General features: G+C 44.4%; 1 protein-coding gene across 5 annotated transcripts in view; it reads left to right on the top strand.

Annotated features, from left to right (window-relative positions):
- fmnl2a (formin-like 2a) overlaps nt 1–25,288 on the top strand; it is a 269,355-nt gene that overhangs the window by 160,304 nt on the left and 83,763 nt on the right. For all 5 annotated transcript variants that reach the window (XR_005944561.1, XM_041200688.1, XM_041200691.1 and 2 more), the window contains exons 3-4: nt 4,312–4,392; nt 15,785–15,861. Coding sequence is in view for 4 of the 5 variants with exons in the window: in XM_041200688.1 (XP_041056622.1) it covers nt 4,312–4,392; nt 15,785–15,861 (158 nt within the window). In the remaining variant the exon portion in view is untranslated. The remainder of the gene's footprint in view (nt 1–4,311; nt 4,393–15,784; nt 15,862–25,288) is intronic.

Genomic DNA, 25,288 nt, shown 5'->3' with positions numbered 1-25,288 from the left:
TCAGGTACCTCCTATTTATCTATTCCCATCCTATCTCTGTCATTGTTACTTTCTCCTTTAGTGCTGCCTTAGCAATATGCTCTTCTCTAGAGACAGGACATGTTTTAAGTACTTATTTAGTATTTTAGCCATGCCCACTTCCTCCAAAGATGATCTTTTAGGACTATAGTCAGCTTTACCTTTCATTTGACTACCCTTTTACTATTTATACATTTATAATAATTGGTTACTTATGTGTACAAGATTATTATATGACACAGGTTCAGTAAAGGAAGTATACTGCATGGGCATCCTTTGGTTAACTATTAATATTATCACACATCTGGCATTTGGTGCATCTAACCAGAGATTTGAATGCAGGCAATTGGTGATAGAAGTGATCCATTTTCTCCATTATAAAAGACTTTTGGTTTCCCTTTTGTATTAGCTGCTAGTCTATTCTCATACTCTCTCTTGTCCCTCATCTTTTCCTTTTTGGATCACCTCTGTGCTTTCTATCTTGGACTTGGTTTTCAACAGAATTATGGGCAGAATTTTCCATTTGGCGAGCAGGGCGCATCTGACCCTTGATGATGTCGGGTGTGCGTCCCAACATCACCGCGTAGTCACACGATTACTCGTTCAGCTGCTTGTTAATTAATAGGCCTATTAAGGCCATTAATCAGGTAATTAACCTGAATTTTATGCTGCCCATCCAACCTTACAGTTGGCGGGCAGGCGAAAAGGCCAAGCGACCTTTATGTTTTTTAGGAAACCTCATCCATGAGTGGGATGAGGTTTCCTAAAACTTTTACAGATTAAATAAAAACTTTCTTTGAAAAATAATAAAAACAAGTCCCATCTCATGTGACATAGTCACATGATGGGACACGTTTCATTAAATTTTGAATGTAGTTATTTTTTTAAAAAGTGCTTCAATCTCCCTGAGGCACGGAGCTGCCTCAGGGAGATTAAAGCGCTCTTCTGCGCGCATGCACGAAAGAGCGCTGGACCCGACTCTCCCTCCTCCGCCCGCTCGCACAGGTAGCGAGCGTTACCACTCACAGTCCACACAGGGTGGGCCTTAACCTGAAATTGTGGTGTGGAGCCGATCGTGGGCGGCAATTGGCTCCGCAACCACACCTGCCAATGAAAGGAAAACCCTGGCCTATGAACCTTTGCTGTCATAAGCTTGCTTTCTCCATCTCATTTTAACCCCTGTCCTTGGTCTTCCAGGGAGCCTTAGTTGATTCCCTTGTGGGAATGTGTCTGCTCTGTACCCAATACATTGTTCTTATTCAAAATAGGTACAAAATTAATAAAAATTAAAGTTAAGTGGTACATGCTCTTTTAAAATCATAATGTGATCATATTAATGGATTTACAAAGGTAGCCCACCAGCAAGATCCACTTAGAAAATTTAATTCAGTATGCTAGGGTTATGGATCTTGGCTGCTGTACTGCTCTGAGGTCTTTTGGAGTTTGAAGAAAATGAAGTGAATCAAACCCTACAGTGGAATCAGATTGTGCACTGTGTAGAGATGATGGTTGTGTAATGTAATTTTTTAGCCAAAAGTGTCACATTTAATAATTCAATTCCAAGAGTCTTGCTACTTGCAATATTCAACACAAGTTTCAAAACCTAATACTTTCAAAGAAAAATTTTTGAGTAAAAAGCTTGTTATGTTTTTGCAATCACTTCCTGTAATTCATTCATTTACAAAATACCACAGTTAGCATATAGTGAATGAATTTAAAAAAATTAAGAAAATAATGACACAATCTACATGCAAAAAGTCTATGATAATATAATTGTCTTAATGGTGTTTAGATTTTGGGTCTCCCTGAAATGATGGATATCAGTAATGGAGAAAATGGATCACTTTATCACCAATTGCCTGTATTTGGGTCTCTGGTTAGATGCATCAGATGCTAGATGTGTGATAATATTAAAAGTTAATCAAAGGATGCCCATGCAGTATACTTCCTTTGCTGAATCTGTGTCATATATTAATCTTGTACACATAAGAAAGCAATTTGCTAAAATAGCTTTTGCTATTCAAGGATGAAGACTGCATGCATGCCTCGTGGGTAGGAATGTAAATTTGGCGGGATTGCATACAATACAAAAATCACTTGGTCTGTAATAGTACTGTGTAGACTTTTCTTGGCACTAAATCATTATATGGTTCCTCCAGTGGTTAGTGTCCAGCAAGTAGCTAAATCTAACAGACCAGAAAACCCCAGGTTCAATCCCCGGTCTGTGCTAGGTTGGTGGCAATGGTACAGTATTTGCAACTGGCTTCACTGGCTCTGAGTTGGAGAGGAAAGTTCACTATGATTCATGCTTCTAATTGCTTACATATTCCCCTGCCTCATCTGGAAATTAGTGTGTGGGACAGAATTTGACACGGTTGTGATCATCATAATAACAGCCTGTTGACCTTGGCCATCGAAACTTGAGATTTGTGCCCATGAAAATGTACACCAGCAAGAAAGAACTATATAAAAACAAGCACTTACAAGACTGGCTGGTGCCATCCAAAACTTGGACTCTTAGTGATATTTGTTTTGAGCCTGCTCTAGTTTGTATTCTGCATTGACATCACAGAGATGTTTATTCTGATGTTTTGATTGGGTTTGAAGCACAACTGTGCTAACTAATAGATGCCGCACAATTAGAAAATGCTGCCTGCTGAGGACATACGTCAGCCCTGAGTTGGAGAAATGAAAATATCAGGTTGGTAGGTCAGAACTTGGTACTTTACATGGGGATAATGTGCACTGCATCAAAATTAATTTCGGCCTAGATTTTCATCTGCACACCAAGTGTGCAGTCAGACGAATTTCAAGCTCTATGAACCCAACTACTAAAAATGTGTGACCAAACGTCACATTTTCATTCCGGGGTGACCGTGTTCTCTGGGAGTCAGGCCGGGCAACTGCAGAATGAGAGCATAGGATGCTGTGTGCTGAGGTGGAAGGCTGCCTCGGTGCTCCGGCACTGTGTTGAGGTTTAATAAAAAAAAGATAACATAGCCCTCACCCTCGCACCTCCTCACCCCTCCTCATGTCTCATCCATGCTAGCCCAGCCACCTCATGTCCTTTACTCACCCCCGTGGCCCTTACAAACCTTCATGCCAACCTAGGTCCCTCTGCCCACCTCCGTGGTCCTCCATAGCCCCTTTGCCTACCTATGCTCCCTCAACTGTTCCTGTGGTCCTTTATAGCCCCTTTGCCAACCTAGTGCCAACTCACGCCTACCAATATCCCTACCCACCCTTTGCCCTTACACCTACCTTACCAACTCACCCACCAGTATCCACCATGGTCAGACCTCAGGGGCCATGCTGAGATTAAATAAAATAAAGTTCCATGTGTCTGTTGCAGACTTTATTTTAAAAATAACTCTCATTCATAAAAACTTATTTACCGCATATACATTTCTTTAACTCTATTATCTCTTACAACAACAAACATTTCATTCAGTTGCATAATCCTTTATAAAAATAAGCATTGGAATTCATATTGCCATTTCAAAGAGTCCATAAGAACTTGGAGCTGTCAATCGAACTGTAAAATGGCATACACCCCAGTATGATAACGGATGGCTGTGAAATCAATCATACAACACTAAAGTAATAATGGAAGCTCTAAGATTTATGTCAACAGACAGTGTGAAATAGCAAGCAATAATTTTTTTGTAACACTCAAGACATGCTTTTCAAAGACTTAAAGGGCAGCAGTTTTAAATGTCTCGACAACATGACAGTTCCCTTTGACAGTTCATCTTGATGCTTTTGACAGTTCCAATGAGTTTATGCACTTTTTACACAAGTTCATGCCTTCTCCCAAAGGGCACCTGACCTCCATCAAAGCTGTCCCAGGATCATATCGAAAGTCATACCTTAGCTCTCCAAAAGGGTACCCTGGCTGTCCAAACAAATCTACAAAGTTCAGAGCTGCTCCTACCAAGTCTAAAATTGCGCTTGTCAGCTTTCAGGCATGTCTCACACCAAAATTGCACATGAGGGGAGTCAGTTGCTGATTTTGATGGCAGCTGCCAGGTCCCATTCCTGCCTCTGCACAAATGGTAGGTGCCATGTTTGGGGGTGGGGCTTTCAATTCGGGCCTCTTCTGCCATTTTCTCCCTAATGGAGAGACTTTCTATCATGGTAAAAATATAGGCCTGAGTCTTTGAATAGGAGACAGGGCAGATTTGAGCATGAAGTGCATTGAAATACAAAGTGACAACTCTTTGAAATTCAGCAATTTCAGATTTAAGTGGTTAAATTGCACAAGCTAATGTGTGAATATTTCTCTTAATATAGGAAAGGTTTCAAGTGAAAAATCCTCCACATACATACATTCTGAAACTGAAAGGTTATCTTGATCCAGCTGTAACCAGAAAGGTAAGGAATACTTAAAAATGCTGGAGTTATTCCACTGTCATTGTGAGTGCAATATCTTTCTCGATGAGTTCACCTCCATCCTTCCTTTAAATCTTGGAGAGTTATTGTTTCATTCAAGTTCATGTTTTTATCATGTAATGAATTATAACAAGGTGTTAAGTGGCAACGTCAGAAGCTTTGCAGTGCCCATTACCTAATTAATTGCTTCTCATTAATCACCATTATACCTCCCATTGCTGTAATTTTGAAGTAATGGGAAAAAATGGGAGCAGGACACTTGAAGTTTATTATCACATTGCATACTGCATTAGGACACAGGGCACCTGAATACCTTTTGGTTGTTGTGGGTGAAGAAGAAAGTGGCAACTCAGCTCAGTGATGTATTGCTAAACAACTCATTTTGGCATGTGTTTGTGTAAATGAAAAATGCCAATTTCCTTTTCGAGAAGAAAATGGCCTTTCACAAAAAGAGTTTGGGTTAAATTAGCTTTTTAGTAGGAATTGTGAAAACCATGAAACTAATTGTGATGCAGGCAATTGCACCAAGCACTTTGCACAGAGCCCCATGACGATAGGTGTGAGTTAAGATTTTCTTTTTCTTTCTCTACCTGGAGAGTAGGGGAAACAAAAGTACACTATGGTGAAAGGACTCAGACCACCATCCATAGTGAAAATCCTGTACTTAAACTGCAGAACCTCAAGATTTATTGGAAGATTTCCAAAGGCACAATGGATATTGGAAACGCTCATGTATATAACTTTTTCTTTCTCCCACACACTCCAGCAAGAGAAACCATATGAAAACAATAAAGCTGGAATTAGCAGTAGGGTGTGAGATTGTGATTTTTGAAGTGGGAGGATGCAAGATTGTGAACTCACATGCAAGACTCCGACTTAATAGCCTGATTTAGTGGTGTGGCCTTGGTACATCAACTCCTGCAATTTTATTTTCCACTATAAAGCATTGGAAAATTAATCTCAATTTATATATTTTAAAAGAATATACTGATCACAACATTGCATGATTACAATGGACACTGAAGAGTTTGCTACCTAAAATTGCTAATTTAATGGACAAGCAGAAATCATCAGGTTTATTTAAATATTCATTGTGCACATTCCCTTTCAGCATCAGAATATAGAAAATAAAATGTCTTGATTTTTTTCTGAAGCAAAAGCAGTTAGTCCCATGAATCTGCCATGATTCTAAAAATATTTTATTTGGTCAGCACAGATGTTCTTGCATCCTGTGTGGATTTTATCAGCAGTGTTTTTTTTGTAGCACAGTCTGATGAGAGAAGTGCACTAAACAATTTGTTCCAACTTGAATAATCTTGGCTTTGTATTCTCGGTTTTTAAATGTGCCTCCAGTTCAAATGTAGGGGCTGACACGTTCTAGAGGCTTACAAGCCAATCAGACAGGGGCAAGGCAACGAGCATGTAATACAGTGTAGATATTTTATTTTGCCTCTCCATCCTATTGGGGATGAGTTTTATATTATACTTCTATACCAAGAGCCATTGTTTGGCACTTGCAGAAGCCTTTGGCAAAACACATACATTGTGGACTTTCAACATTTTCATTATGTAGTGAAAAATAAATTCCACAAAACTCAATTGGCATAAGTTTTTAGTGTTCGTAGTATGAATTGAAAGCATGGCAGAAGCATTCTAAATGCTTCAATGAGAATGATTTAAAATGTTCTTTTCATACGGTGTACAATAATCTACTGATATAAACAGATAATAAACATACAAAATTCTGTGTAGAAATATTGAGATCAGTAAAATTGCTTTGACTTTGGAAGAAATGTACTATGAATTTTGAAGATAAGTGCTGTCCCTATGGAAATCATAAACCATCAAAAGAATTCCCAGGGTGTTATCTCGTGAAAGGCAAAGCTATTTAAATTTGCTGTTAGTAGTGTGCACAGTCTTTACTGATGTGGTGTGAGGTGCTTGATCATATTTTTGACCATTGGAGATTACAGTCGTATTTCTACATGTAATCCAAAGGCAGAACTAACCTTTTTAAGTTTTCAAGAAGAATTGTAATTAAATGTTAATTACATTTCCCTGATTATACTATATTGCATGTTTCAGTAGAAATGTAAAATATTGTTTTGATAATCAGAAATGAAGATATGTGGCAGCCATTTGGAACCCATTGTGTAACATTAGCAGGGTTATTGAACTTGATTGATTTATTTGATTATAATTTAGTCTTGGATATTCAGCTGCTACCATGGAATTTAAAATCAGGGTTGCTATGAATTTTGCATTTTCAGAGTTATAATGGGGATATTTAACTATATTTTCATACAGTGAACACTGTTGTTTAATATTGTTCCTGTTCCCATTGTCAACTTTTCCTATCTCTCTTCCCACCTTCAAGATTAAGAGTGGTTTTTGAAAAAGACTGAAGTGAAATAAAGAAAGTTCATCCTCATAAAGAGGCAATTTGTTAACATTACCTTTTTTAAAACTAGCACATTTGTATGAGATCTTATCAATTGATTTCTTTATACCTTTCTATAGCTAAGGTAGCGAATGGAAGGCATAGTGAAGTGTTTTTGAGGATGTTTCTGAAAGCATGGAGGGAGATTAAAGACAATAGGAGAAAGCATTGGATCATACCTTTCAGACCTGTTTGATTGTTCCACACTTCCCAGCGGAACCTTTTTGCTATTTCCAGATCCTGTAAATTGTCTGTGACCCACCTATACTATCTAAAATCTAACCTGACCACACAGCAAATGACCCTCTGTACTACAGAACTCTTACTTAAAAAAAAAAATCATCCTCCTCCACTTCATAATATTGTCTATGTCAAAGTTGACTCTGAATGCCTTCTATAAATCTTAAGAACATGACTGAGCTCACCTGTTTCTTCATGAACAGTGGATAGAGGCACATAGACCAGCCTTCATAACTCCCAGCTTCAACTGAAAGAGAAGCAACTCATAATTTTCTAGGAAGTTAACCTGCTGTCAGGTGGATGTGAGCAGGACTGTTGCCATAAGGGTGCCAAAGCATTCACTACCAGTGCTCCAAACCACTGGTTTGGTACACCCCATTGTGACTTGATCCTGATGAGCAGGAATCCTCATGATTCTGACAACAAATAATACCGTCCAAAGGCCAAATTTTTGTTCCCGAGTTGGGAAAATTCTCAACTCTCCAACCAGGCTTGGGAGAAACTTCCCTGGAAGGTCTAATTTCTGTTCAGGGGTGGGAGGGGAAATGGATGTTCAGGCCCACTGCATCTGGAAACGATGTGGAGGCAGCCATGGTGGGCTGGTTAAATGGCATGCCTCTGTGCCTTGGGACTTGGTCCCAGTTATAATGAAAGCACTCAAGCAAAAACAGCCCTTTAGCCCTCATATCCCCCCTCACTCATCCACTCTGCATACCCACCACCCATCTCCATGGTTCCAATACCTTTGTTCCAACTTAATGCTAACTTAATTCCAACTCATACTGACCCATGCCTCCCACTCATTCCCTTAGCCCTTTATGCCAACTTAATGCAACCCATGCCAACCCATAATCCCTCACCCACCACCCTTTGCTCTTACACCCTCCTTGCCAACTCACCCAGTATCCATTATGGGCAGACATCAGCAGCCATGCTGGGATAGAGTAAAATAAAGTTCTAAGTATGCATTACAGACTACCCTAAATTGAAAAATACAGCCTCATTGATAAAAGCCCATACAATACATTTAAATTCCTTCAAGTACTTCATCCCTTAAAAAAAACAAACATTTGTATTCATGGCCTACATCAAAGACAGGTAATCCCTTAATAACCACTTGGAGCTATCAATCAAACTTTTAAATTACAGGCCCCACCCTACTGTGATAATAGGTTGTGGAAACAGTCAAGCAGCACTAATCCTATAATGATAGTCCTCAGGCTTACGTCAAACAAACAGCTAGTGAAATTGTAAGCGCTGGTTATTTTTTCAACTGAGAGTCAAAGCAGGCTGTTTATTTTTAAATGAAAGAGATTTAAATGACTTTGACAGGTTGACAATTCCACTGACCTTCCACAAGGACACAAGAAATAGGACCATGAGGACATCATGTGACCTGTCAAGCCTGTTCTGCCATTCAATAAGATCAAGGCTTATCTTGGGTTTCAGCTCCACTTTCCTGCCACCTCCCCATATCCCTTGATTCCCTGAGAGGCCAAAACTTTGTCTTTCCCAGCCTTAAATGCATTCAGTGATGGGTCATCCACAATCCTCTGAGGTAGAGAATTCCAAAGATTCACAACCCTTTGAGTGAAGTAATTTCTCTTTATCTCAGGCCTAAATGATCAGCCCCTTATCCTGAAATTGTGCCCCCGTGTTTTCAATTCCTAATCAGCTAAAATAATCTTGCAGCATCCACTCTATCAAATTCCTTCAGAATCTTGTATGTTTCAATGAGGTTGCCTCTCATTCTTCTAAACTCCAGAGAATATAAGCCCAATTTACTCAACCTGTCATAACAGGACAACCCCATCATCCCAGAGATCAATTTTGTGAACCTTTGCTGTACAGCATCCAATACAAGTATATCCTTTCTTAAATGTGGAGACCAAGAAATGCATACAGTACTCCAGATGTGGTCTCACCAAAACCCTGCACAATTGTAGCAAGACTTCTTTATTCCTGTATTGCAAGTCCCTTGCAATAAAGGTTAACATTCCACTTGTCTTCCCCATTGCTTGCAGCACCTAAATTTCTGCATTCCTTGTATGAGCACACCCAGGGCTCTTTGAGCATCAACACTTACAAGTTTCTCACCTTATAAAGAAAATTCCACTTCTCTATTCTTTCAAGCAATAAATAATTTCACACTTCCCTACATTATACTCCATCTGCTATCTTGTTCCCCACTCACTTAACCTGACTATGGGTGGAATTGTCCTTGCCAGCTGGCATTGGGCATGATCGGGGCCGTGAGCGGACAATGTGGTCCGATCGGTTTTACGACGATTGGAAACCAGTTCGCGATTGTCCACTCAGCAAATTGATGGCGGGCTGTGTTTCTTGCCATCGGACATCGGGAACCTCATTGTAATACATCAGCCTATTAACAGGGCAGCCCGCTGGATCGTCCATCCATGTCGGTGGGAAAGCACACCAACATGTTTTGCAACAGCACATAAAGGCGTGCACTTGGCGGTCTGCACTTTAAGGGGGAACTTGGAGGTGAGTACACAGTAATGTAGTGCAGCACTCGCCAGGGCCACTTGTTGGACTTCAAGCTTCAGGGCATCGGCGGGTTGGGGTTAAGGGCATCCCTGCCATTGAGGCCACTGCTGGTGGGGAGGGGGGTGGTGGTGGGTGAAGGGTAGCCCTACCTTTGAATATTAGCACACAAGCAGTCGGGGTGGGGGGTAGGATGGGTGAGGGAAGTGGCTACACATTAGGGAAACCTATATGAAATGACCATTCCTATGCAACTGAGACAGTTCAGGCACAGCCACATTGATATCATTGGTTCGAGTTCCCAGTTTATCTGCCGACTCAAGCAATGCAGAGGCATCAAAGTGCCACCAAGTGCTTCAGAGCTACCCCCCACCCCAGCAACCCCCTTTTGCACAGACTGTAAATTCATGAGCATTTTAGTGGACTGCGGAACAGTTGGACAACTGCACACGCTGTACAATCTCCTTGCTAAAAGCTGGCCATGGAGCAGTCACTGCTGGAAGCGCTCACAGCCCCTTGCAAAGTCAGCATCCAGGTTTTGACCAGTCTCCCCCATGGTTCAAGCTAACAGAGCAACCATGCAGTGCACTAATCTCTGGCCATCCAAGCGGTGACCAGCACGCTCCGGGAAACGTTAAGGGGCTGTCGCACTTAACCAGGATAGGTTCTTAGTGCGCCCATGCTAACCATGTGTCTCTCTCTTTCAGCCTGCAGGAGGAGTACATCAGGATCATGGAGCCTGGTGAACTAGCTGTATGCCTGATAGCCTACACAGCGCAAAGACAACAGAGGAGAGTGTGACTGAGGCTCCTGACTGTGCAGAGGCAGGAGCAGCAATCTCAGGAAGAAGGGGGGGCTGGGGCTCCCACACATGCCATCCAAGAGCCACAGTGAGCTGTCACAGTTTGGTGCCCAGCGACACCCAGGGTCTATGGACACCGCCTGTCATTTCTGCAGATGACTGAGAACCAGTGTCGCCGAAGACTGCGCATGTCTAGGGAACTGGTCAGTCACATCTGTCAGCTATTGCAGGATTTGGCACCATGGCGACATAGAGGGCATCTACTGCCAGTGGCTGTGAAAGTGACTGCGGTGCTCAATTTCTATGCCAGTGGCTCCTTTCAGGGCTCCACAGGTGCCCTCTGTGGGATTTCACAATCCGCCACCCATAAATGCATCCATGAGGTCATGGATGCCATCTTTGCGAGGGCACACAACTTTGTACATTTCACCTGGGACCGGGACAGCCAGGATGTAAGAGCAATTGGATTCGCCCAGATCTCGAGTTTCCCACAGATGCAGGGTGTGATTGACTGCATTCATGTGGCACTCAGATCTCCGGCGCAACACACATAGTGGACTACATCGACCGCAAGGGCTTCCATTTGCTGAATGTGCAGCTGGTGTGCGACCACCAGAAACGCATCCTGCTGGTGTGCACATGGTTTCAAGGGAGTGTGAACGGAGCCTACATCCTCAGTCGGTCACAGATCCCTGAAGTCTTCCAGGGTCCACAGAAGCTGGAAGCTGCAGGGATGACTCCTTGGAGACAAGAACTACCCGCAGAGGCTGTGGCTGATGACACCCGTGCAGTGGCCTCAGACTGCAGGAGAACGATGGTATAATGAGGCTCATGCTGCAGCTCTCAATTTGGTGGAGTAGACCATCGGGATGCTGAAGATGAGGTTCCGGTACCTGGACTGGTCTGGTGGAGCCCTGCAATATAGTCTGTAGAGGGTGTCACGCATCATCATCGTCTGCTATCCCCTTTACAACCTGGCGCTCCAATGGGAAGATAAGCTGGCTGAAGAGGAGGATGTTGACGGGGATGAGGGTGAGGAGGTCCTCGGAGGTGATGATGATGGGGATAAGGTCCTCGCACTGGCTAGATGAGGCAGCCGCATTCGGGAGGCCTTCATAGCTGCTAGATTTGTGGAGGATGCTGATAACATGCAGTGAGGTGACCCCATAGATCCTTACATCACATCTGTGAACATTTGACTCCACTCTGCCTTATGGCAACGCACATACCCTCTGTGAGAATGCTCCTCTCATGGAGATGCAGTGGAGGCCCTAATAGCCACTAGATTCCAGGAGGATGATGATGACATGCAGTGAGGACACCCCATGAAACTTCACTTTGAGAATGTCTGACTCCTGTCTGGCTGAGGACAGCTTGCTTGTGCTTTGTGACAAGGGTCATAGCATAGAGACGTAGCCATGAAACTTGAGAAGCATCTGATCCTTTGTCCGCCGTCAGGAGCACAGCATTAATGAGCACAGGTGCAGAAGAGATGGAGGCCAGCCCCCCCTTAAAGGTACTGAGAGTACACCAAGAGATTGAGAAAACGATGTGACGCCTGCCCACTACATTCTGGCAGCAATGACCAGCACTGCCGAGGTGCAGGCATCAGTAATGTTTCCAGGGAGTGTGAGGTCAGACCATTACTTTGGTCTGAAGGCTGCATAGAGCACAGGGAAGAGGCCCAGGACTGAGACACCTGCCTTTATCCTGTGCAGAAAGATTTCACATCTGAGTGACACGAACACTGCTCATCACATCAAGGAGCCATAGGCAGGGAGACATTCTTGGGAGTTTGTTGACAGTAGTGAACAGTATGTACAAGTGATAACACCTGTGCCCAGGCTGTGCAACTAATTCTCCTTAACTCTCCTAACCCTGCCGCTACACCTTGGTGCTCCCTGGACATCCACAGCGGAGGTGGAGGCAACCTGCTGGCTGCAATGTCCTGTCTTTGGTGACTTTAGAGGGCATCCTCTGGAAAGCCGAGACATGGAGGGCCCCGGCCTGCTTTCAGGGCCCTGCTGTGTGGCAGTGGCACCCTCTTCGGCCTGTGGAGCTGGAGCTGATGAGGTCACAGGGCTGGACACTCTCAGAGTCACCTGGATGGATGGCCCTGCAGCGTGCACCTGCTGATCCTCCTCCCTATGGGTGCCTAGCAGCCCCAGGCTGACTTCTTGAGGGGCAGGATTGGCTGGAGTGAGATCGAGCTGCCTGGCACCCCTCTTGCATACATACTGTTGGAGGTCAACTATGGCATCAGCGATGGAGTTGAGCCTGCGCGGCAGTGCAGGAACGAACTCCTGGACCAAGGTCTCCATGGCAGCCGCCATCCTACTAATGTTGACCTCGGTGTGTTGGCATGCTGGCACTATCACCTCAGAGTGAAGGTGGATGGACTCCTCCATCGTGCCTTACAATCTGAGGAGTGCAGCAGACATCCCTTCCTGATGTTCCCCAGCTTGCCTCTGCAGCTCCAGCAACTATGACATGACCGAGACCAGAGGCTCGTCATCTGACTCGGACTCAGCAACATTCTGACCTCCAGCAGTCCTCTGCATGCCAGAAACCTGGGAAGTCCCTGCCGCCGCCTGCTGTGGATCAGAAAGTGCAATGTGCTCACCAGATAGTGATCTTGTGGCTATTCTAAAGCTGGGTCCCACTGAGGTGTGTGTCTCCATGCTGGTGGAGGGTGTGGGTGAGCACTATGACAGGATTTCAAGGTGGGTGCCTCTAGATTCCTCCTTAGAAGTTTCTCCGGGGCTTGATTGGAGGCCCTGGGTCATGGATTCTGTCAGCTGTTTGGTAGATGTGCCTGCGAAAGCAAGGGGAGATAATTAATGGCAGTGGCCTGTGAAAGAGGACATGTCACTCCCGGTATGGTTGCCTGATGGATGTTGCACTGCTGGATCCTCACTTGGTAGAGTAGCACGGACCTCACCGACAGCACAGGACCGGTCCAGATCCTTGCCGGCCAGCTGGATGGCTCAATTTTCAAAGTCCGTGAGGACCTCAATTTCGGGCATTCCGCCACTGGTCTGTGGCCTCTCTCTCTTGTTGTGTGCCAGCTTGTCCTGCATGGATAGAAATGGAGAAAGTGTAAGTAAGACGCCTGCCAGGCCAGATGATAAATATGCCTGGCCTGTGTGGGTGGTGAGTGGTCCTATGAACGAGATGAGGACAATGATGGTGAGTGTGAGAGAGTGAATGGTGATTTCCCTTGAACTGACAGTGAGTGAGGGCTCTGTAGATGTGTGATGGGTTTGTGAGTGTGTGAGTTGAGAGCGATCAGAAGAGTGACTTACCCTTGCGTATTGGAGGAGATCATTCATCTTCTTGCGGCACTAGGTGGTTGTCCTCTTTTGAAGAGCATTGGCGCTGACCACCTGCTCCCAAGCTGGGTTAGTGCTGATGCTACCCATCCTGTGGCCAGAGTAGGGGTAGAGGATGTCCCACCAGGCCTCCACGGCATCCAAAAGGTGCTTGAGGGACGCATTGCTGAACTTTAAGGCTGCAGTTGTCTTCAGTTTCAGGGCCATGTCTTCTGTGTGCAGCAGTGGTGGTCTGGAAGCAATGAGATGTGTGCTTGCGACTGGACTTTAAATATGGCGCCCGGCGAGATGCTGCGGCAGGGTGATGGTGGGTGGGCGGGCGAATGAGAGCCTACCCACCATGGAAACTTGTGCTCCCCGCGAGTGCATAAATAATGTGGCTGGTTTGGGATGATACGGCATGAAAACCTGCCATCGCGGCCGGCAGATAAAATGTCGTTACTGCTACTCTACTTAGTGCAAATCTGGGACGATTCTGTAATCTATCTTTGCAACTTTTCCGTGTCCTTCCCACAACTTACCTTCCCAACTTTGCATCATCAGCAAACTTAATACATTACACTCAGTCTCTTCATTTAAATCATTAATATAGATTGTAAATAGCTAAGGCCCTGCATCGATCCTAGTGGTACTCCACTTTTCATTGCATGCCAACTTGAAAAAGCCCTGTTTGTGCCTATTCTCTGCTTGTCTGTTAACCAATCCTCCATTCATGCTAATATATTACCCCAACTCCATGAGCCCTTATCTTGTCCATTAATCTTGTGTGGCACCTGAATGAATGCCTTTTGGAAATCCAGGTGTACTGCATCTACTGGTTCCCTTTTATTTACCCTATTAGTTACAGCTGCAAAAAACTCCAATGCATTTGTCAAACAGGATTTCGCTTTAGTACAACCATGTTGACTGTGTCTGATCATACTATGGTTTTCTGAGTGCATTGTTAAGACTTCCTTAATAATAGATTCCAGTATTTTCCCAAAGACTGATATTTGGCTAACTGGCCTGAGGTTCACTGTTTCCTCTCTCCTCCCTTGAAAAGTAGTGTAACATTTGCCAACTTCCAATCTGTTGGGGACTGCTCCTGAATCTAGAAAACATTTTTTGTGCACATTAACACCTACTGTTAACAATCCAAAAGGGCACTTGACCACTCCAAAGAACTCTGGTTGGCTTAGAACATTTCCCCGAATGTCTTAAGCCCGTGAGTTGTGTTTTGGAATTCCCGGAAATGAAAGGCAGCTGCACTTAAAAATCTACTGCTGCCTCCGTGTGAAATACCCCTGACCCCTGCTACCCTGGTGAAAATGATGGGTGCCACATTTGGGGGTGGGACTTAAGGAATTAGGGCTCCGGTGCCATCTTGGCTGAAGCATGAAGTCCCTCAGCAAAAATTCAGGCTTAAGTGTGAATATCAGTTATAGGCCCCTCAAAGGAGCCACTGTCGTCTGTTCTACTTTGACCTGAGAAAGCATGTTCTGCTCAATAACAAAATAAAGTGGGGTGGGGGTTTGGGGAAGAAAGCTTAATTTTTCAGTATCATATTACAGTGTATTTGTCAGACTGGCCCTGATAGCCATCAGGTTCCTACACTGAACCTTGCCTCTCTCGTCCTAAATTTGCACCATGTCACTGTGTTCGTTTAACATGCGTAGAATGCAAAACAAAGGGACTGTAAGGTCTTCTTCATTTTTGGCATAACTTACACCCTCCAGGAACAACGATACCAACCATCTGTCTCTGTAACCCCTGCAGGGCTGTAGTTTTCGTTTGGTGTTAAGTGATTAAAATAGTTTCATTTTAGCACAATAACGCAGGTACTTTATATAGGAGCAGTAACAGATCACCGTGTATGGTACTAATCAGTAACACAATATCTTTTTTATGTTCAACACATGGTTTTCCTCAGAATCTTTTAAAACCAGGCTGAATTGTTATGGTGTGTGTCAGATTCATGTATTTGACAACTGAATACCCTGCAAGGTAAGTTACCTGTTTCAGTTTTGAATCGATGACCCATTCTCATCCTAAATGTTTTCACTTAAATATTTTCAGAAGTTCAGACGAAGAGTGCAAGAATCAACTCAAGTACTGCGAGAACTGGAGATTTCTCTGAGAACAAACTATATTGGGTAAGTTTGAATGTTTTGCAAAAGGGTCATTCTCTCTGTCAGTTCACCTAGTGAATGAGATTGGATTATACTTTTCACGGGTTTTAATATAACAAAAATTGCACCTAAACCATATTTTGTTTCTTGTTAGCAAGTGAAAGTAATTATTTTGAACCTGTTAGGAATTAGCTGATTCCTTTGTAGCAGAGCACAGACACAGATGTGTGTCCAAAGTTCCCTAGTATTGAATTCCTAATCTACATTTTACAACAGTGCTTATAAGATCCTTGTCAGATGGAAAGGAAAATTGGAGAGTCCATCCCAGGCTAATTTCACAACCAGAGAACAGGTCTTCTGTCCATTTCCATGATGGGTTTTCTCAAATCATAAGAGGAGTAAAAGGGAAAAATATATTTTAATAAGCTCATAAAGGATTCTAAAGAATGTCTAAAAGAATGTGAATTAGAAAATTCAGTGCCTTGGCATTCCAGAGACAAATATAATTTGAAAGCTGACAGCAGTTCTTATGCCCACAGGCAAACAACAGAAAGACTCTTTTGTAGTCTTGGGAGCTGCACAAATGCATGTGAAGCTGTTGATGGCAGGAAGTGAGGAGAACTTATCAAGATAAGATGAAATGGTGCACAGGGCACAGGAACTAGATAGCCTTGTGATGAAATAAATATTCCTGAAGGCACAGGCAGCTTTAAAGACACAGGTTCTGTTGGTTTCAGATCATTATTCATTGGATATAGAATAGGCTGCTATGTGAAAATAATAAGATAAACAATTACATTGGGCCGTAACTTCCGACTATAGTCATAAAATGCTGGCCTGCAGAAATGAGAAGAAATAAATTCCTACTTACTTGGTCCTGAAAATTACGTTGCCACTTCCGTTCACCGGAGCTGCTTGGGTCCTGCCTTGAAAGGCTCCTTGCAGGCACCAGCGAAGTGTAGATCCAGTGTATTCAAGGAGGCCTCATCCTATCCTTTACAACACTTGCTACCGTCAAGCAGGTAAGTTTAAAGGGCCAGGGAAATTGACAGGCCAGAGGAAGGTAAGTGTCTAAGGTGAGCACACAGGATTTGCTGATGTTCGGGGGTGGGGTGGGTGGGGTGTCTGGAGCCTGTTGGAGGTCAGGTGGGTTGATTGTTGGGAGAGGGTGTCTGAAGTCGGGCGTGGAGGTCAGCAGGAGGTCCGGGGGGAGAGGTCTTGGGATTGAGGGGGATGGTCAGAAGCCTGGGGGGGGATGGTGTGTGTGTGTGTGTGGGGGCTGTTGGAGGTTGGAGGGGTGGGGTCAGAGGTCAGGAGCAGAGATCAGTTGGAGATCTGGGGAACTCATTGAGGGAGGTGAGGGGTTGTGGGGGGTTGCAAGGGCCAGGCGAGTCATTGGGGGGGGGCGGGGTGTGGGGGGCAGTGGCAAGGCTGAGGTCCCGGCTGCGTGGGAGTCGGAGGTCTGGGGGTGTCAGATGTTCGAGGGGGCGTTTGGGGTTGTCAGAGTTTGGAGGAAGGGGTGCTGGGGGGTTGTCGCAGGGGCTAGGAGTTGTTTTGGGAGGTTTGGGGGGTGGGGGGGTGGGTGGTGTCGGGGTTTGGGGGGGTGTTGGAGTTCGGGGGAGGGGTTTGGGGGTGTTGGAGTTCAGGGGAGTGTTTTGGGGGTGTCGGAGTTCAGGGGAGGGGTTTGGGGGTGTCGGAGTTTGGGGGAGGGGTTTGGGGGTGTCGGTGTTCGGTGGGGGGTGGTTTGGGGTTGTCGGAGTTCGGGGGGGTTAGGGGATGTCTGAGTTCGGGGGGGTTGGGAGGTGTTGGAGTTCGGTTGGGGGGGTGTTGGATTTCGGGGGATTGGGGAGGTGTTGGAGTTTGAGGGGGTGTGGAGGGAATTCTGTGGTGGGGGTGCAGTCGGGGGTGTGGGGTAGTCCCGTGGAGTCGGTCTGGGTCTTTACAATAGTTACTCAGAAGTTAGAAGAGATTTTAATTCTTCTAGCCTTTTCCGAGTAAATATTGGTATAACCCCAGCAGAACCATCCGAATTTTGCAATTTAAGCCGCATTTTCAGATGGTTCCCAGTGCAGCGCAATTGTCCAGAGGAAGTTTGTATATCTGGACAGTTGCCATGCAAACCTTTACCTGGGAATTTCCGGAAGATATTTCCCAGCTAGCCCCCCCAAATCTGACGCTGGGGAGTCGGAAGTTATGGGCCATTGTTTTTCAAACCCTCTGGATGTCCCAAAAAACTCTGCAGCCAACAAATTACTTTTAAAGTGTAGTCAGTATTATGATGCAGGAAAACATGACAGCCAGTTTGCAAACAGCAAGATCCCACAGACAGTAATGAGATAGATAACCAGATTGCCTGTGTAGAGTAAAGGGTTAACATAGAAGCATATGATGATGATGTGACATCACATGCCTGAGTAGCAGAGATTTGGTGGGAGGAGAAGGTCCAACCTTGTGCAGAGATCCTTTTATGTACATAATAGCTGTAAATAAACAAGCTATAGACTCAGGCAGCCTACTTTGGGAGAATAGAGAAGCCCCAAAGAACCCCATCTAGACCCCCGAAAACACGATAAAATATGGTGACAGTGGTGGTGGCAGTGGACAGAGTAAAAGACCCAGCCACAGACCTGGCAAGCCCTTGAAAGACAAGCCTTTGAAAGAAGGACAAAAGGAACAGATTCAAGACTCACTAAAAAGACCAAAAAGCCAGGGCATTACCGGTGCAGCAGTTGCAAGCTGAGACACAGACCTGGAGTCTGGAAAGCAGTGAACATAGACCCAAAGCAACAAGCATGAAGCAGCAACAATTCCAGGGCTCAGTAGAAGCATGGAATCATGCTACCACTCCTGGAACCATATTGGCTTGGAAAAAGCCCAGAACTGCGACAACTGGAGAAAATGGTTCACGAAATATAGAACTGCTTCTGGCTTATGCAAAAAGATCAAAAAGACCAGGTCAACCCACTACTTTATGCAGTTGGACCCATTGCTGACAACCCGATAGCAAGGCAGGGAGTTGATGAGACATCAACTTAGGAAGAAATCCTGCAAGCATTTGATTCATATTTCAGTGTCCACAGAAACTTAATTATAGAAAGGGAAAAATTTAACAAGGAAAAGTAAAGACCAAGTGAAAGCATGGATTCGTTCATCAATGAGCTATACAGGCTGGCGGGGAACAGCAATTGTGACAGAATCATAGTAGGGATTCTGGACGAAGCATTATCAGATTTCATATAGCCAAGTGAGGAATTAATACTAGTTAAGGCAGCACAAATTGCGAGGCAAGCTCAGCTTGGAAAACAAAATTCGGCCTTTGTTCGCGGAGAAGTTGAGGTCCCGTGGAGAAGATCGAGTGAGACCATTCAGTTTGTAGGCCGTAAGAGAGAAAATGCGCCAAAGCCTAAGCCAACCAAAATGAGGAAAAGCACACCAACCACCATCTTGAAATGTCATCAATGTGGCGATAACAAACCGCACAAGTGAGAAGAATGTCCAGCAGGGGAGCAGTGTGCCAGAAGTGTGGAAAAATAGGACACTTCAAAACTTTCTGTCGCTTGAAAATGCTGGCAACCTGTAAACAGAGAGAGAAAATAAAGCAAAGTCACATCCAAGAAGTGGAAGAATTGCAGAAAAGAGGGACCTTCCTAGGGGAGGTAAATGATAGTAAAAACAAATGCTGGAGTATTAAACTTGAAGTGGATGGACACCCCACAAAGTTTAAATTATGCACAGGAGCAGGAGTTTCTGTTTTATCAAACAAAGTAAAATGGTTCAAGCAGATTACATTTCAATCCTCGCCTATCAAATTACAGGGCCCTGGTGGGACTGCATTGAAAGTCAAAGGCCAACTCATGGTAATGTTGAAGTATAAATAACGTGAAATCTTCAAGCTGTCTCTCAATTGAAATTAAGAATGCTTTCTACTAAGTAGCAAGGCATGCTTAAAGGCATTGAAGCTAATCCATAAAGTGGACAAAGTTGCTGATGAGCATTACAACAGTACATTCAGGAATGAATTTCCAAAACTTGGGAATCTAAAGACAGAATACCATATCGCCCTATGAGCTGATGCTAAACTAATTTCCCTCTTTACGCTGAGGAAAGTGCACGGATTATTTCTATCTTTAGGGGGTACAAATCAAATATAATGCCTTGGGCTCTCTTTAACAGTTGCACTGAAAATGCAGTAATTTCTTACTTAAGATACTGGGGGAGGGGTGCCAATTGCCAGGCTGGTGTCTTCAAGGGGCCCGGACTCAGGCAGCACTGCACTCTCTCAAGTGGCTGCCTCAATGTGTTTGCATGCAAGCGCATGGTGGGTGCTCCGCTCTGGCATGAAGTTCTGTAGTATAGAGGTTATTGGAGTCAGAGCCTGAGCCTGTGTAGCTTTTTTTTTAAAACCATGTGTATTCTGGGTGATGTAGTCAGCCAGCCCACTAAAGGACTACAGTAGTCAAGATGGTGCAAGGGACTGAAGAAGCCAGTTGCAGCAGCTGCAAATCTCAGGTAATAGGGTGTTACACAGGATGGGGAGGAAGCGACTCTTGCCACCTTCACAGCTGTCCCAAGTTCCTCCTCAGCGAGAAAATCTCTAAACCTCCCGGGCCCGTGAAATTGAGTGAGTGAATGATTGAGCATGAGCGATTGAGTGAGAGGGAGAAAACCTTGAGACTGGGAGTGAGCCGGACCCATGTATGCACGCACACGAAACCACGCACGCTCACTGCTTCATCCCCAAAAAACCTATCCACTCACTGGTCCGGGAGAGGCGGAAAACCCAGGCTGAAAGGCAGCCTGCTTCTGACCACCACTTTCGTATGAATTCCACCAAGGCCAGCTTGGAACGTGCACCATGAGGCAAATGCAAGGTCAGTGTTAGTTAAACCCAACTCCTTAGCTCAGCCCTGATCCCCTCCCCTTGCCTGCTGACCAGGACTTGGGAGCCTAGTCTGTTTCTTAATAGCTCTGCTTCTAAAGAGAAAAGGCAGAAAAAGTTTTTATTAGTTAGTTTTGCTGCTTGACACTTTTTAATCATTTTTATTAATTACCCATTTTTTCAATTATAAATTTATTGCTTTGACATTGGTTTTTTTGACTCAGTAAGTTATTTTTGTTTTCTTCATACCTCAGCTTTTTTTTTTCAAATTCATGTTTAATATTGTGCCAAACCAGATCTCGGGCAGCTGCTGCTGGGTTTCTTGCTGAAGGGGAATGAGAGGCACACAAGAAGTTGGATTGCTTTGTGGAGGGCTGGCAAAAGGGGTTAATTTTGCTCCAGTAGAAACAAGAAGTGTTGGAAATGCTCAGCACCTCTGATGGCATCTGTGCAGAGAGAAACAGAGGTCAGTGACTCTTTGTCAGAACTAGTGCACATTGTGGACCTGAAGTATTGACTCTGTTGCTCTCCCCACAGATGCTGCCTGGCCTGCTGAGTATTTCCAGCATTTTCTGTTCATATTTCAGATTTCCAGCAACTGCAGCACTTCGCTCTTCTATTATATCCTCTATGCTGGGCATTTGTAAGTGTTTTTAGTTCCAATTTAAAATGAGAATATATTTATCACTCAATGCAAGGTACGGTTTTTCTGTTAACAAAGCCCACTTATGTGGATTAAAAATAGCACGATTTCAGGTGAATAGGTTGATGCTAAAAACCAGGAGTCATGCGCCAATAGAATATTTCACTTTTAGTTCAAGATGTTTTCATTTGTACATGGGATCATTGTTTGTGGTGCTTGTGAGGTTCAAGTCTTTTGGATGTTCCTGTCCAGATATTGCATTGGGCCAGGTTCAAAAAAGTGAAGCTGGCTGGATAATATGAACGACCAAGTTGTGTGTAATTGTCTGACAAAGCCATGGTTGTGAAGTGTATCATGCCGAAACCTGAGCTTTTGATGGGCTTTATAAATAGAGACATAGAGTACAAAAGACAAGCTTTGCTAGATCTCTGTAAAACTGTCCAACCCCACTGTGACTGTGGTTCCCAATTCTGGGCACTCGAAGAATGTGATGGTGAGATAAAGGGCGTGGAAATAGGGAAAGCACTGGGACCCATGATTTCTCTCTTCTTGGCCCTGATCCTACCAGATATAAAGTAGGCAAAAAATCTCCACAGCACATATTACTTAATATCTTCAGATAAGGACTCCAGTTTTCTGATTTGACGCAAGATGTCCCTTGGGGAAGCCATCCAATCAAGGGTAGTAATCTATCAAGTAGTCTGGGAAAACTGTACAAAAGTATCAAAGTGATTCAAGCATCCATACGGTTGTTGCTTTGCTCGTTTAAAAAAATGCAGGACCAGCCAAATCCATGTCAGTGATCCTTTTCCAGTTCCTTACATTCCTACGTTCCTATGTCCTGCAAGCATATGAGCCATAGCTCAGAGAGTCCTTGTACAGTGAATAATTCTGGACTCATGTCTGCCAGCGAGGGGGTTGTGCTTTGCAGTTATGCAGGCTTTTGGCTTGTCCAGTACAAGTAGACATAGCTGCTATTTTGATGGCAGTTACCTATTTGGGAACCAGGTCCAAGAATTAGTCACAGAATGCAATAAAGCACAGCAGTCCATGAAGGTCGTTCCAGACCACATCACCCTAGACAGAAGCATAGGAAACATTCATATGTAGTTGTAAATATGTCTTCATCTAGGGTTCTTAAATCAGCATAGTTCACTAAGGCCTAGGCTCGAGAAATTTCAGATAATTCACAATAATACAGTACATCGGTCTGGCATTGTCATACTTCTGAGCACTAGTGGGGGATACACGATACTTACTAGGGACTACAGAATCACACAGCGCAGAAGAGGCCCTTCGGCCTATCGAGTCTGTACCAACACATGCGAAACACCTGACCTACCTACCTAATGCTATTTATCGGCACTTGGCCCATAGCCTTGAATGTTATGACATGCCAAGTGTTCATCCAGGTACATTTTAAAGGATGTGAGGCAACCCGCCTCCACCACCCTCCCAGGCAGCGCATTCCAGACCATCACCACCCTCTGGGTAAAAAAGTTTTTCCTCAGATCCCCCCTAAACCTCCTGCCCCTCACCTTGAACTTATGTCCCCTCGTGACTGACCCTTCAACTAAGGGGAACAGCTGCTCCCTATCCACCCTGTCCATGCCCCTCATAATCTTGTACACCTCAATCAGGTCGCCCCTCAGTCTTCTCTGCTCCAACGAAAACAACCCAAGTCTATCCAACCTCTCTTCATAACTTAAATGTTTCATCCCAGGTAACATCCTGGTGAATCTCCTCTGCACCCCCTCCAGTGCAATCACATCCTTCCTATAATGTGGCGACCAGAACTGCACACAGTACTCCAGCTGTGGCCTCACCAAGTTCTATACAACTCCAACACTATACAAGTTCTATACAACTCCCTACTCTTGTAATCTATGCCTCGATTGATAAAGGCAAGTATCCCATATGCCTTTTTCACCACCCCACTACCATGTCCCTCTGCCTTCAGGGATCTATTGACACACACGCCAAGGTCCCTTTGTTCCTCAGAACTTCCTAATGTTATGCCGTTCATTGAATACTTGCTTGTCAAATTACTTCTTCCAAAGTGTATCACCTCACTTTTCAGGGTTAAGTTCCATCTGCCACTTACCTGCCCATTTGACCATCCCGTCCATATCTTTCTGTAGCCCAAGACACCCAACCTCACTGTCAACCACCCGGCCAATCTTTGTGTCATCCGCAAACTTACTAATCCTACCCCTCATATAGTCATCTATGTCGTTTATATAAATGACGAATAATAAGGGATCCAGCACAGATCCCTGTCACAAAACAAAAACAAAACTACCTGGAAAAACTCAGCAGGTCTGACAGCATCTGTGGAGAGGAATACAGTTAACGTTTCGAGTCCGAATGACTCTTCATCAGATCCCTGTGGTATGCCAATGGACATTGGCTTCCAATCACTAAAGCAGCCTTCTGTCATCACCGTCTGTCTCCTACAACTAAGCCAATTTTGATTCCACCTTATCAAATTACCCTGTAATTTTGCATTTGCCTTCTTAATAAGTCTCCCATGTGGGACCTTGTCATAGGCTTTGCTGAAATCCATATAAACTACATCAACTGCACTACACACCTGGTCACCTCCTCAAAAAATTCAATCAAATTTGTTAGGCATGACCTCCCTCTGACAAAGCCATGCTGACTATCCCTGATCACACCTTGCCTCTCCAAGTGGAGATAGATTCTCTCCTTCAGAATTTTTTCCAATAGTTTCCCTACCATTGACGTGGGACTCACTGGTCTGTAGGTCCCTGGCTTATCTTTACAACCCTTCTTAAATAGCGGAACCACATTAGCTGTTCTCCAGTCCTCTGGCACCTCCCCCATGGCCAGAGAGGAATTAAAAATTCAGGTCAGAGCCCCTGCGATCTCCCTTGCCTCCCTCAGCAATCTGGGACACATATCATCCGGACCTGGAGATTTGTCCACTTTCAAGCCTACCAACACTTGCAAAACCTTGTCACTCCCTATATCAATTTGCTCAAGAACATCGTAGTCCCTCTCCCCAAGTTTCACACCTTCATCATCATTCTCTTGGGTGAAGACGGATGTGAAGTATTCGTTCAACAGTCTACCGATGTCCTCTTCCTCCACCCATAGATTGCCCCCTTGGTCCCTAATGGGCCCTACTCTTTCCCTGGTTATCCTCTTTCCATTGATATACTTATTGAAAACTTTGGGATTTTCCTTATTTTTATCAGCCAGAGCTTTCTCATATCCCCTCTTTGCTCTCCTAATTGCTTTCTTAAGCTCCACCCTGCACTTTCTGTACTCCACTAATGCCTCCGCTGATTTGCTTCCCATGTACCTGCTAAAAGCCTCTCTTTTCCTTCTTATCGTATCCTGAATATCTCTAGTCATCCATGATTCTCTGGGCTTGTTACTTGTTACGATCACCCGAGATAGAACATACCCTCCCCATTTCCTTTTTGAACACCCCCCACTGCTTTTTTGTAGATTTCCCCACAAGTAGCTGTTCCCAGTCTACTTTGGCCAGATCCTGCCTTATTTTACGAAAATCCGCTCTCCCCCAGTCCAAAACATTTTTCTGCAATTTGTCTATTTCTTTGTCCGTAACAAGCTTAAATTGTACCATGTTGTGGTTGCTATTGCTAAAATGCTCGCCCACCACCACCTCAGCCACCTGTCCAGCTTCATTCCCCAGAATTAGGTCCAGCGCTGCTCCGTCCCTTGTTGAACCCTCTACATATTGACCTAAAAAGTTCTCCTGTACACATTTCAAGAAATCCACTCCGTCCAAGCCCTTAACACTATGTCCATCCCAATTAATGTTGGGAAAGTTGAAATCACCTAATATAATTACCCTATTGTTATTGTTTTTACACACCTCCACAAATTGTGCACATATTTGCTCCTCAATTTCCCGCTGACTATCTGGGGGTCTATAA

The sequence above is a fragment of the Carcharodon carcharias genome, chromosome 12, assembly GCF_017639515.1.
Source record: "Carcharodon carcharias isolate sCarCar2 chromosome 12, sCarCar2.pri, whole genome shotgun sequence".
In the NCBI taxonomy this organism is placed as follows: domain Eukaryota; kingdom Metazoa; phylum Chordata; class Chondrichthyes; order Lamniformes; family Lamnidae; genus Carcharodon; species Carcharodon carcharias.
Note: the sequence above shows the minus strand (reverse complement) of the source record. Positions and strands in the feature narration are given on the sequence as shown.